The sequence below is a fragment of the Leuciscus leuciscus genome, assembly GCF_965113295.1.
Source record: "Leuciscus leuciscus genome assembly, chromosome: 4".
Lineage (NCBI taxonomy): Eukaryota > Metazoa > Chordata > Actinopteri > Cypriniformes > Leuciscidae > Leuciscus > Leuciscus leuciscus.
In genome coordinates, this window is record NC_138728.1 from 39,417,218 (window position 1) to 39,431,074 (window position 13,857).

At 37.8% G+C, this 13,857-nt stretch overlaps 3 protein-coding genes across 3 annotated transcripts in view; 2 read left to right on the forward strand and 1 right to left on the reverse strand.

Annotated features, from left to right (window-relative positions):
* LOC309497399 (uncharacterized protein) overlaps positions 1 to 13,857 on the forward strand; it is a 125,575-nt gene that overhangs the window by 34,468 nt on the left and 77,250 nt on the right. The window lies entirely within an intron of this gene.
* The window catches only part of LOC309497428 (uncharacterized protein), a 292,681-nt gene that overhangs the window by 20,528 nt on the left and 258,296 nt on the right, over positions 1 to 13,857 (reverse strand). The window lies entirely within an intron of this gene.
* Positions 1,045 to 13,857, forward strand: part of LOC309497403 (uncharacterized protein) — a 53,467-nt gene continuing 40,654 nt past the window's right edge. Inside the window, exons 1-2 of the mRNA XM_082167674.1 lie at positions 1,045 to 1,628; positions 1,796 to 1,846. Coding sequence (XP_082023800.1) covers positions 1,067 to 1,628; positions 1,796 to 1,846 — 613 coding nt within the window. The 5' untranslated portion in view covers positions 1,045 to 1,066. The remainder of the gene's footprint in view (positions 1,629 to 1,795; positions 1,847 to 13,857) is intronic.

Here is a 13,857-nt window from a genome sequence, read left to right on the forward strand (position 1 = left end):
TACCACATAATAACACAAAAACAGCTCACGTTAGCCCGGACCAGAGCCATAGAGAGAAATTCTCTGGCCCGGACTCATCACACCGGCTCAGTCTCACACAAGGTGGGCGGGGTTAGGATTTCCCAAGATTTTCCAAGATGGCGCCGCCCATACCCCTATAAACAGCCTCAAAACAGTTCTTCAGAAAGTCTATGGGTGACGTCACAGATGCTTTGTCCATATTTTTTACAGTCTATGTGCCTACACTTAATCACAAATGTTTAGGGGGGCTAGGCAGAAGTTTAAAAAGGGCCTAGTGACGCCTATGGTTCTCACTCTGAAGTGCGTTTCGCGCTGGATGACGGTCGTGCTGAGCGGTGTAGGTACAGAGGAGAAGTAGAAGAAGAGAAGAGGATGACACCATATGCTAAGCGGGGATGTTTTCATTTACACATACTTAACACATACATTTTAAACCACAAACTACGGAGTATGTTTTGGACATTATTTAACCTTGTCAAAGACGAACAAAAATTTTAGAATAACAATATTTCTTACTCCAAGTTTTAGGGGTGCTAGCCTCGCCCATGTGATCATCTATATCAGAGGTCAGAAATATATCAGAGGTCAGGATAATCACTAGCATTAAATAAAGTCACTCAAACTTGGATGTACATTTTGAGGTAATCATTCCTCACAGAGCCTGTTTTATTATGTTAGGTGCTAATAAATACTATTAAAGTGTGAGATTTTTAACCATTCATGACAATTGATATGACCAGAGGTGTATCTGTGATTATCCCTCTGCGTCCCATAAGGACACCGACCGCTGATCTTGAACTTTAGTCACAACATTTGTGAAATATGAAAATAACTTTGACTCAGAGATAAACATCCACTGAACTCAGAACATCCCTTTGATTGTAATTAACTTCATGAGCTTGAACTCATGTAGTAACTTGAACTACTTGTTTTTCTGAAGCAATATAGATAAAGTACAAAAGACAGTAAATCAGGACACTATAAAAGGAACATGAGAGGCTGTGAGGATGACAGAGCAAGAGCTGGAAACAAACATCAGTGAAGAATGAAGGGTTTAGTATGTTTACTGCTGCTGTTGGAAACCTTTGTGTGTGTCGTACAGCATCAGGTAGATGGAGGACTCAATGAGAATGAGATCAGTCAACAGCTCAGATCTGAGGACGGAAGACAGAATCCACCTCAAACAGACACTTTGAGAGATGAAGCTTCAACTGACAGCCAACAAAACTACCATCTGTTCTTCACTGACATCCATGCAGCGCTGAGAGAACTGACCGCCACAGTTACAGAGCAGAAAGTGAACATCAGAGAACTGACCACCACAGTTACAGAGCAGAAAGTGAACATCAGAGAACTGACCGCCACAGTTACAGAGCAGAAAGCAAACATCAGAGAACTGACCGCCACAGTTACAGAGCAGAAAGTGAACATCAGAGAACTGACCGCCACAGTTACAGAGCAGAAAACCATCAACAGAGAACTGACCGCCACAGTTACAGAGCAGAAAACCATCAACAGAGAACTGACCGCCACAGTTACAGAGCAGAAAGGAAACATCAGAGCTTTAGAGACGCAACTGAGGGATGAGATGAACAAGAAAAATGACGGTACCTCACCAAAACATTCACTCTTTTATCAATGATCCTCAAAGTAAAACACCAATGAAATACATTGCATAGTGTAAATGTTAGTGTAAAATTTAGTGTGTAAATTGTGTTATCTATTACAATAAGCAGTGTAAATGTCATTTAACAGAATCATTATTTCTTCACAGAAATATCAAATCTTACTCTGGGTCAAGTGGAGTTGAGAAAGGAAAATAGAGGTGAAAGTGTGCTTGAATGATGTTAAATTCAGTGTATACATTCTCAGTGTAATAGAGTAATATATCACAATATTGCTAATGTTTTTCAATAACAGACAGAGAGATTGCTTTTTCTGCCGGACTGATGAAATCTGCCAGTGGACATATTGGTCCTTTTACCACTGAAATCACACTAACCTACAGGAACGTCATCACAAACATAGGGAACGCCTACAACCCAGTTACAGGTAATTATCAATGAAATGAGTCATAAAACTCAGTTTATAGTAATGAAAACCCTTCTGCTCCATTCAGACCTCTCTGCAGTTGTGTAATGTGTATAAGAGAATTAAATGATCTGCCATCTTTCAAAACTATTACACAGTGTGTTTGGTAATAAAGCAATCATACAGGAAACATCTGATTCTGTATCTCTTGTTATTTGATTTAGGTATTTTCACAGCCCCACTGAAAGGAGCGTACATGTTCAGAGTCTCTGTATTTGGTCATGGACCAACTCCAGCAACTGCATCCATTTATAAGAATGGAGAGCGTGTGGTTATAGCACATGCTTATCTGCCCCAGAATGACTTAAACTCCTCGAATGGATGAATTGATCCTGGAGGTTGGAGATGTTGTCTATGTGAGACTTTTGTCTGGCTCGAGGATATTTGAGGACCAGAATAACCGCAACTCTTTCAGTGGTTTCCTACTGTTTCCCTTAAGATAACAGGAGCTTTGCAGAATGTGATTCCAATAATTCTGAACCTTCAGCGTATGATTTAAGATGAAAATCATGAAGAATCATTAACATGATTAAGCAATATTAATGAGGACTAATGTGTGTTTGAAATTTGCAATAGATTACTGTATAAAAGTCTGTCTATACAATACATGTAAGTTTGTATTAAGAGTTTCAGCACTGAGACAGACAGGACCCATGAATATCACATGTGACTCAAAAGTGTTTTGTTAAAGCAGTAAATCTAATAATGTTAAATAATATATTTTAAGTATAGTTTGTTGCTGATCCTTGATCTGTATCTCTTCACCCTACATACATAAATAAATAAGAGAATAAAGAGACATTGTGGCATTTTCTTTTCCTCATATTTTCATGAATATTTCCCCACCAATGCTTGCTATTATCATGATATCATGCTTATCGATCAAAATAACTGATTTTGTGGTGGCAATTTCCAGAAATTTTTAAGAGTTTTATTTATCATTTACCGAATTATGTATTATGTTAGATGCACAATAGTTATACAGCACGATAATCGAGGACATAACTGGAAAAAGGATCAGGGAAGGCAAACGATAGGGTCACAGGCAGGGAACAAGAAACAATAGTCAGTAATACAAATAAGGTTCATACACAAGAAGACAGTCACTGGAATAGAACGCTCAGAATGGCAGCCGGGTCAAACTATAGTTCACGAGGAGGTGTGTGTGTGCCTGGCTTAAATAGTCGGAAGGAAGAAGAACGCCACCGCTCTCCCACGGCCCTTGGCCTTGTCCTGCTCGCCACAAATACATATAAACAGAATAACGAAAAGTGAAGAAAGAAAGAAAAAGCAGATCACAGAATGGCAAATATATCACAAACAGTTAACAGTTATTGAGAGCCAGCAAAGAATCAAATCACCTTAAAGCAGGGGCAAACAATCTTAAATGCATCTAAATATCAACAGAAATAATACTTGCATGGATCTTTGGTGATGATCCTCGCTGTGTCCGTGAGTTTGAAGCGTTCTTTCAGTTCTTTTACTCCAAAGGATGGCAAATATAGTATAATACATTTTATCATAACCTACTAGCTAAGGCAAACCGAGAGGTTTAATTCAGTACCAAGATAGATATGGCTGGAAGATACAAAAGTAGAGATACATTCTTACACTTGAATACAAACACTTAGAGTTCAAATAACTTAACTAACACTAACTAGAAAGTCAGAACTAGGCTAATATGAGGTGGGAAACATACATACACACAGGAATATATCATATACATTTTTGAATAACCTATAATATGAGTTAAATGGAAAGAATGTTTGTGTATGTATATTGGTGCGACTCTCAGATGTCCATCTATACCGGGCCTTCTTGCCTGCCGTGGGAGGGGAGTTGAACTGATTAAGATCTTTTTGAACCTCACGAAGGAGTCTGGAGGTGTTTCTGTTTAGCCTCTGCCATGCCACTAAAGTGACAATGGGGTAATTTGATCCAGACTCATCGGCGCTAGGCCTGTGATTTACATGAATGAGTCCAATAGGTTAAAACTTTCTGAAGTCATCGTGATTTCATCCAGATGCTACAACCTTATAGAAAATGGGTATCAAGTACCATTGATTCATGATGGTAATGGTCCCCCATCCTGTGATATAACCAGGCCACAACTAGAACTTCTTGTGGGGGCTCCCCCGTTGTTGTAAGAGTATTTAGGACTAGAAGTGAGGAGATGGGGTGGAGGGATGCTGTTAAACTGTCAACGAACGGAGGTAAATTTGCAGTATATATATACACCTCTTACCTCGTTGATTGGGTTGATTAACAGAGTGTGTGGTCCACTCGTGTCTAATTAGGTTTGTCTGAATGTGGTTCACATGTGTTTAATTAGGTTTAATTATCTGAACGTGCTCCTCCCGAACTTAGTTAATAAAACATAATTTAGTGTGAATAGGTGAAGTCCAATTGTCTCATGTTTTAATCACAACCAGTGTTGTCAGGAAACTATGGACACATGGGCATCTGTGCCGGATACAGGGTATATGCAGGAATCATAGAGATGAATTTACTACCTTTTTTACCACCTCCACAATATTTTTTACTACCAACACGACATCAAGCAGCAGCCCTTTTTTTGGGGGTGTGGGAGGGGTATGCAAAGCACCACTTACTTCTTACTATAAGGTATAAGTGTGACACCCATCATACATATTAGTTTTATCCTTGCCACACGCAAAACCTTTGGCTATATCTGAGTCAGTGAACATGTTTTCGAACAATTCCCCAATGCCCTCATTTGAATTATATGAATGATGGTTGGCTGAGATGTTCAGGCACCAGAGAACCTCAGCCCTGAGGGCTGATGTTTGTGACGGTAAGGTCTGCTGTCTGGCTATCGCTGCCGTGGTGGTGCTGGTGGCACTGGTTTGCTGCTGAGGTGGTGCGACGACAGCTGACCTTAAGTTAGGGCTGGGCGATATGGACCAAAAGTCATATCCCAATATATTTAGGCTGAATATCAATATACGATATATATCCCATTTTTTCCGCAATCTGAGAACAAATGTTCAATCAAAGTCAAAGCCAAATATGACATGTCACAAGTAGTTTCATTGAAACCGGCTATTTCAGTGAACAGTTGCAAAATCAAATGAATAAATAATAAACAGGTTTCTTCACCTTAGGGCTGCATGAGTATGACAAAAATCATAATTGCCGATTATTCCCTTGGAATTGGAATTGTGATTTATTAATTATGATTATAAAAGTTTACATTGAATATATATAAACAAATTTTGTGTAAACATGTTATAATTTGCCTATATATATGCATACACACACACACACACACACACACACACACACACACACACATATATATATATATATATATATATATATATATAGGCAAACACACACACAAGTACTGTCCCCCTTTACTTAACATAAATTGTAAGAATTTGACTAATAGTAAAGACTAGTAGCCTACTAATAAATAAACATTAGGCCTATGCTAAAGCTATTAAATAGCAGTCCCAAACTAGTTTTTGTTAATACAATGTTGGTATGAGCCACTACAGTCATTTAAAAATATAAAAAATAACACAAAGAAAAATAAAGTGGCATTTTGGGGTTAATATGGAAACGACAGTTACCATGGTGAATACACAATATTAACAATAACTGTTAATGAAACATGGAAACTGCGCGGGGAGTAGGGTTTTGATTTGAGATTTTGAAAAATATGTGTTAAAATATAAAAAATGGGATGAAACTAAATGGTTACCGATTTAAAGTAACTACTTCGTCCAAACCTTCCTTTTAAACAGATTTTTTTATCTCAACTCTTCAAGACGCTATGCATGGATTACGAATCAGGAGCTTGACAGCATGGTCATCGATGCTGTTGGTCAAAATGATCTACTTGGGCCTGAATCTGTGAGGGCTCAGTTAAGCTCAGCAGGAGTACTTGTCTTGTGCCAAGGAGGAGGGCCAGTACGCTTCGAACCAATCCAGACACAGCTGTTTTGAGAGCTACGTCACAAAGGCTACAGCGTAGAACATACCGCATAGTATACATAAACTCCTAAACTCTCTATGGCACCTAGATGGTTTGTAAGGTAGCTCATAAGGGTATGATTAAGTCACACTACAATTGATTAAATTCATATTTATGATATTTTATTTATCCAACCATCATGTTTACAGTTGTTTAGACTGGTAATTGTGTTGGAGCCATACATTAGACAAATACTACACGGAATATTCATAATCCATATTATATAGTCTCTTAGTAAGATATTGTATCAGAGTATTGCGTTGCATAGCCAAGTTAGAAAATCCAAAAGGTTTATACCACTTCCAACACCTCACTCATTGTTTTCAGGGATTTCCATTTTGATGACTTTATCAGCTATGTAATTTTACTTCATATTTGTGTTAAACTAGAGGATTACCTGCCTGGTAATTAAATAAAAATATTTTGCTTTCAAAGGTGGTGGATTGTGTTTCATGGATCGATTGATGGCTACAGTCGGCTTGTGGTTTTCCTTGTCGCATCAACAACAATCAACAGCAGTAATAATGTTGGTAACCAAACAGGTGACGGTTTCCATTGACCTCTTTTTTCCCCCACTCAAACTGTTTTATCACCAATATCTTCTTTGTGTTCAACAGAAAAAAGAAACTCATGCAGGTTTGGAACGAGTACATTTTCATTGAACTCCTTTGAAAAACTTGTTTTCAACAATTTTCACATGTAGTACAAGTTAATGTACTCAACTCGAGATCTTCAATGTTTTGAGCAACACCAAAATGTAAATCACTGTGATGCATGCATATTCTACATCATGAAATATCAGGTTATTTGCAATAAAAAAAATTTAAAGTAGCTTGTGATGGGTAAGCTACTTTAAAACAAATTTAATTTAATTTGTTTATACCTGCAAATAACCTAATTCCAATTATTTCTTTAAACTTTAAAGATTTGGATTCACCTTGCAGACTAATTATCCTTTTTTTTAACAGGCATACAATGGAAACCACAAGCTTTTCAGACAGAGGATGGTTTTTCATGGATGGTTTAAGTCAAACCATAATCTACTTACACTGTGTGAACAACTGTAGTGATACAGAGACGGATACAATTGCAAGTAAAAGAAGGTTTATTGAAGATGGTCAGAGAAACACAGGTCGGGGAAACAAACACTCAGATGGCGTGATGACGCAGGGACTTCAGTGGGCAACCCGGTGATGGTGTGCGGTGAACGGCGTGCTCAGGAACCAGGAACAATCCAGACAGCGTGAAACACAGCGAAGCGGGTCCACGAAGACAGTAATCCACACGAGGAGACGAGAGCAATACACGGGAACAGGACACAACACCGGGGAAGCCACAACGATCTGACAACATGAGATGGGAATACTGCACATATAAAGGGAACGGGGATTGAATACAGCTGGCGACACTAATCAACACAATGAGTAACCACACCCCCACACAGACACACACACACACACACACACACACACACACACACACACACATCAGAAATGAGACAGCCGATTCATGAACCGTGACAACAACAACAGAACATCAAGTGTCTTGGAACTTTTTCATGAGGGTGTGGCTAATTTTGGCTTACCATCAAGAGTTCGCTGCGATCATTGTATGGACAATACAGAAGTTGCTCGATACATGTTGGAGAGAATGTCTACAGAGACCGCATTCATGTGTTCAGGGGACAGGTCAGGCAGCTAGCAGATAGTGAGGAGATGTTTGCTGTATGTGACAAAAAATGTTTTGGCCTAAAAACGTGTGACATCGCTTAGAGCACCTTTAAATGGCAATGAAAATTACCTATTGTCATTTAAGTGAAATTACTTACCTTAAATATACAAGCTTTAAAAAAATGATCATTCTAGAAGAAAATTTCAGATGGCACTATTATTATATTTATTGAGTTGTACAGGTGTAATATATATGCGCATGAGCCATTTATATTGTAGCATTCTAAGACGGCTATTTATAGACATGGTATGGGTTTTAACACAAGCCCTTTCCCACTCCTGCTCTCCAAGCGATAATGACATCCACATTCCATGACATAAGTTTATCCCTCGAATTCTCTGCTACAGTGGAGAACAACAGATTATAAAAAATAATGAAATAATGCCTTTTCTCAATTTATTTTTAACCAACAACTTTTCCAGCAATGTAAGGGGAGGTTTACTTAGATTACTATGATTTGCTTTCACAAAACTTCTCAACTGAAGGTATTTAAAATAGTGTTTTTTATCAAGCTTAAATTTGGATTGTAACTCTTCAAAGGACATAAAAATATCAGACTCTGATGGATAAAGGTCATTAATTGTTTTAAGTCCTACAGACGCCCATCGTTTGAAAGTTGCATCTGCCCTTCCTGGTATAGAGCTGGTAAGTCCCGCCCCTTCCGTAAAACCCCGCTGGACCTCTAGGTTGAAAAATCGTCAATGCAAGTGAATGGGAGAAAATAATAATTTTCTGGTCCCGTTTGAATTGTGCCATGAATGTGAACATATGTTGTCTGTGAATTTTTTATATAATCTTTCATGTTACGAGTTTGACAGTATATGGTATGATTCTTCGGCTAGCAGTTGTGGAAAAGACATAACGAGAAAGACTACATGTCGCCTATGTGACGTCACCCCATAAAGTTGACTTACCCGTGGTTTTCGCCAACCTCAACGATTTTGTCCTTTCCCGGACGAAGGCGGTGAAGTGCACCAAAGACACAGTCATGTTTAGCGGGATCCGTGAGCTAGTGTCAGTGTGCGAGTGGTGGTGACGCTTCAAACGCGTCGAAAGCAGCGAAGAGTTGTAGTCCACAAAGTGCTCTCACACAAAGTCTAACCGTATCAAACTTCTTCCTGCTAAATTGTAGAATTTTTCACACGAAAGATTATATAAAAAATTCACAGACAACATATGTTCACATTCATGGCACAATTCAAACGGGACCAGAAAATAATAATTTTCTCCCATTCACTTGCATTGACGATTTTTCAACCTAGAGGTCCAGTGGGGTTAGCGAAGGGGGCGGGACTTACCAGCTCTATAAAGAGCTGATTGCCCCATATTGGGCTAAATTGTGACAAAATGTTTGGTTCTTTGAACAATTTACTTACATCATACCAGATTTTAATCATATTTTTAAGTATTGGATTTCCAGTTTGTTTCCGTAGGTTTAGAATACATGAATAATGGGAGAGATAATTTTAAATCATGAGACTCCATTTCGACCCAATGTGGATTGTTTTTGCTTGAAAAGTAAAAGATGATAGTCCTTAACTGTGTGGCCCAATAGTAGAATTTAAAGTTGGGACAGAAATAGCAATATTAACCTATCCATAAAAGCTGAATGTACAAATGGCTCCTACAATGTTCTACTAGTAAACAAATGTTAACTTGTACAATTTCAAATTGGCCCAAATAACGTTCACATTAAAAATAAAGTTGACAACTAAAATATCTATGTTGCCTATAAATAGGCTACTTCAAGTTCTTTTCTGTTGTTGTATTTAAAATAGCATAATTCTCAGTAGTTTTTGTTCTTTGTTTCAATGTAATTACTATGCATTACATTTACATTATTATTGTTACTCTATTTGTATTGTTAATTATTTTCTAATAAACTTATTTTTATACAACTCTTATCTCGTGTTGACTTTTTAACACATTATAGACTACTGATCTTTTCTAGACATACACTATTTTAATGTACAATGGGCTACAGTCACACCTTAAGAAAAACAATACTTAAATATACCATATTAATTTAAAATAATGTTCTGTATTTGTATTTGACAAATATTTTACCCATATTTTAATTAAAATTGTATTATGGTAATGATACTGAATTAAAGCTTTAAGAACAAACGACTTTCCCCTCAACTGTATCATAAGTATCATTACTAATGTAATCAAGACATTAGACACTAACAACATCTTGTGGTCAAAACATGGAAGAACCCGCCTTTCTCCTGCGAGACTTCATTTCATATAATAAATCCAAAAAAAAAAAAAACTCTTTCAAATATATTTTATAAATGTATTTTTACTTCTAAAATTTTATTAAAGCAGTCTTTGAATAGCCTACATTTCTGCGGTGGTTAAATGGGCAAAGTAGTTATATTTTATACAAATAAATGTAGGCTACTTTATCATAAAATAGTCAGTTGAAGTACGTAATATCTCCAATAATGTCTGGTTGCAGACTTGAGCGCTCAGACTCAGTCACCTGCGCTTCCTCTGCAAGTGACGTCACTAGCAATCGACACCTGAGAACAGCTCTCAATGTCGTTCAACAAATAATTGCTGTGAGTATATATATCAATATATGATAATGTTGTTCGTTAATTTATACAAATTTGAATCTATGATATACGAAATTATGTTTGTCTAAGTTACGTGCACAGATCACTCTTTGTATTAGGCCTAACATTAACAATATAGCCTAACTAGCCAACCATGAAACCACTCACTGTCTTAAATACATAAACTAAACTATTTGATAGAGTGGTATATAACTGTCTTATGGCGCTTTTCCATTACCAGTACCAGCTCAACTCAACTCGACTCGACTCGGCTCGGCTCGCTTTTCGCTCCGTTTTCCATTGCAGATAGTACCTCCACTATAGTACCTGGTCGTCATAGCGACGCCGCAGGAAACTGCCGTGACTTAATCTTTTACGGGAGACACACCCGCTACCCACACACACAGGATAATGGAGGAAATCGAGTGTATGCTGTTTTTGGATGTTTTTGTTTTTGCTGTTTTTTATTCAGGATACTCCGTCTGGCGCGTGCAATGATGACGCAGTGAATAGTGACGATTCTCTGTGACCAATCAGCAGTCTGCCGTGTTTTCACGTCACATTTTAGTATCGCCTCAGCTCGCTTAGAACCTCGCCGGAGGTGGTACGAAAAAAAGTACCTGGAAGCAGGTACAGGTACAACTTTTACACAGTGGAAAACCAAACAGAGCCGAGTCGAGTCGAGGCGAGCTGGTACTGTGTAGTGGAAAAGCGCCATTATATAGGCCTATACTGTCTTACTATGACTTACATGTTGAAACCACTGTATGGTTTACCGTACCTGTTTTTTATTTATTTTTTGGGTGAAAACATTTTTATTAGCAAAATACGTCTTGTGAAACGTTTTGTAATAAATAAATAAATAAATAAACACTGGTAAAGTCATTTTAAAAAAGCAGTTGTTTTCCACGGTAGGGGCATTACACAATTTTACTGTAATTGTAGTTGACCAGTGGTTCCTTGCCACTGTTGCCTTTGGCTTGCTCAGTTGGGGATATTTTGGGGATATTTAATTTAATTTTATCAATCAATAAATTCCTCTTGAAACAAACTTTGTTGTATTATTTTAATTTAATACTGTGAAGCTGCTTCGATACAATCTGTATTGTGAAAAGCGCTATACAAATAGACTTGACTTGACTAATAGGGGCACAAACACATTCATACATATTTCGTCAAATAAACATTAGAAAGTACTGCTCTGAAACAATTTGTGCTGAGAAGACCACTATATAATGACTTGATGATGATGATGCTGCAGTTTCACAATACATGAATTACAGTTACAGTACAGTACAAAACAACAGTAAATGTTGCAAACCTTTTTTTTTGGTTGAAACGCAATTTACATCTTTACAGTGCTTTTCTTGTGCATGGTGTTTATTACAGTTGTGTCGCCCTTATTCTCTGTATTATTTCACAGAATCACTTGATGGAAGATTTGAATAAGCCAGCAAGTGGTGTTTGGATCAGTCAGTGCTGGGTTCTGTTCAGCTGCTCTGTATGAAGGACCAAGATGTTTCTGAAGTCATGGACAGATTAGAGAAGGCTGAGTTTTCAGAGGACAGAATCAATGCTCTTGAAACCTTCATCATAAATTGAATGACATGCATGCATGTTCCTTGCACATGTAGTTAATGTCATGAATCTATAAGTATTCTGTCAAACTGAAGCAGAAGAAAGTACATAATGTGCCAATGTGACTTTGCATATTCTTTGTTTTTAAATATGGAAGTGTTATAAAGGTTTATACAGTAGGTAGTCAACCAGAATGCCTATTAAAGCGGGGCTCTGTAGTTTCGGGATTTCTTCACTGTATTCTCGCTTTTTGCTCGCAGGTTTCTCTCTAGAGCTCCCCCCACAGCTTCGGAATAAATATTTGACAACACTGTCGTAAAAACTCGTTTGCGATTCTCAGACACCAGAGGCTAGTAGATCAACGACATCAAAGCAGATGGGACATTCTTTAAAACGTCTTCTTCATTCGGGTTCGAACAGCGTGAGGGAGCGCAATAATGACAGCATTTTAGCAGATTTCTTTTGGCCGTAAAGCAATTGTTTACATTGCGAGACCTGATATCACGCGAGACTTCCTGACGCGGTGGCCGGCGACTCGTGCGGATTTTCCGCTCACGGGCACCAGGGGGGTGCGAAACGGCCACCATTCAACCCGAAATAAGTAATATAACCATTCCAATGACTCCGAAGCTGTTCAGTTAAGGTAAAAAAGTTACTTAGTTCACCTTTAAACTGCCATTTTATCTTTTAACATACCATACCAACATGAAGAATGTATTTATGATTATTAATTTCCTGGATTAAAAATCTATAAACAGTACTATTATATATATATATATCTATATATATTTTTTTTTTTTACCCAGCATTTTTTAGAGTGAACAGTAATCTATTGCAAATTTCAAACACACACATTAAACCTCATTAATACAGGTTCATATGTTACTGACTCTTCATGATTTTCATCTTAAATCATACACTGAAGGTTCAGAATTATTGGATTCACATTCTGCAAAGCTCCTGTTATCTTAAGGGAAACAGTAGGAAACCACTGAACGTGCTGGGGTTATACTGGCCATAATATATCCTCTTGCCAGACCAAAGTCTCACATAGACAACATCTCCAACCTCCAGGATCAACACAACTCCATTCGAGGAGTTTAAGTCATTCTGAGGCTGATAAGCATAGGCTACAACCATGCGTTCTCCGTTCTTAAAAATGGATGCAGCTGCTATAGTTGGGCCATGACTATAAACAGAGATTCTGAACATGTACGCTCCTTTCAGCGGGGCTGTGAAAACACCTAAATCAAATAACAAGAGATACAGAATCAGCTGTTTTTTGTATGATTGTTTAATTATCAAGCACACTATGTAATAGTTTCAAAAGATGGCAGATCATGTCAGGCTGTTCACATGACAAAAATGTACTAAATATGGACAAGTTTTTTCTTTGCATTTTTCGCGTACAGACGTTGTCAAAACAATCCCCATTAACACGGATTCGTGGAAACTACTTTAAACGCTGTATTCTGCTGCCTAGCCAGTAGGTGGCAACGTCACTTTGTAAAGAAGCACCTTTAGACTGATCAAGTAAACAGTTTTCACAAATTCACGTTTTTGTTGTTTACACGGAGACGATAACGGTATTGTTTAAAAAAACGTGCACTTTGAAGCCCAATTTCAAACATTGAAAGTCCCCCAATGAACGCCCAAAGCGCATAAACCTGAATCACATACAATTGTTTACGTGTTTAATTGAAACTGGTGTCGTGTAAACAGCCCCTAATTCTCTAATACACATTACACAACTGCAGAGAGGTCTGAATGGAGCAGAAGGGTTTTCATTACTATAAACTGAGTTTTATGACTCATTTCATTGATCATTACCTGTAACTGGGTTGTAGGCGTTCCCTATGTTTGTGAAGACGT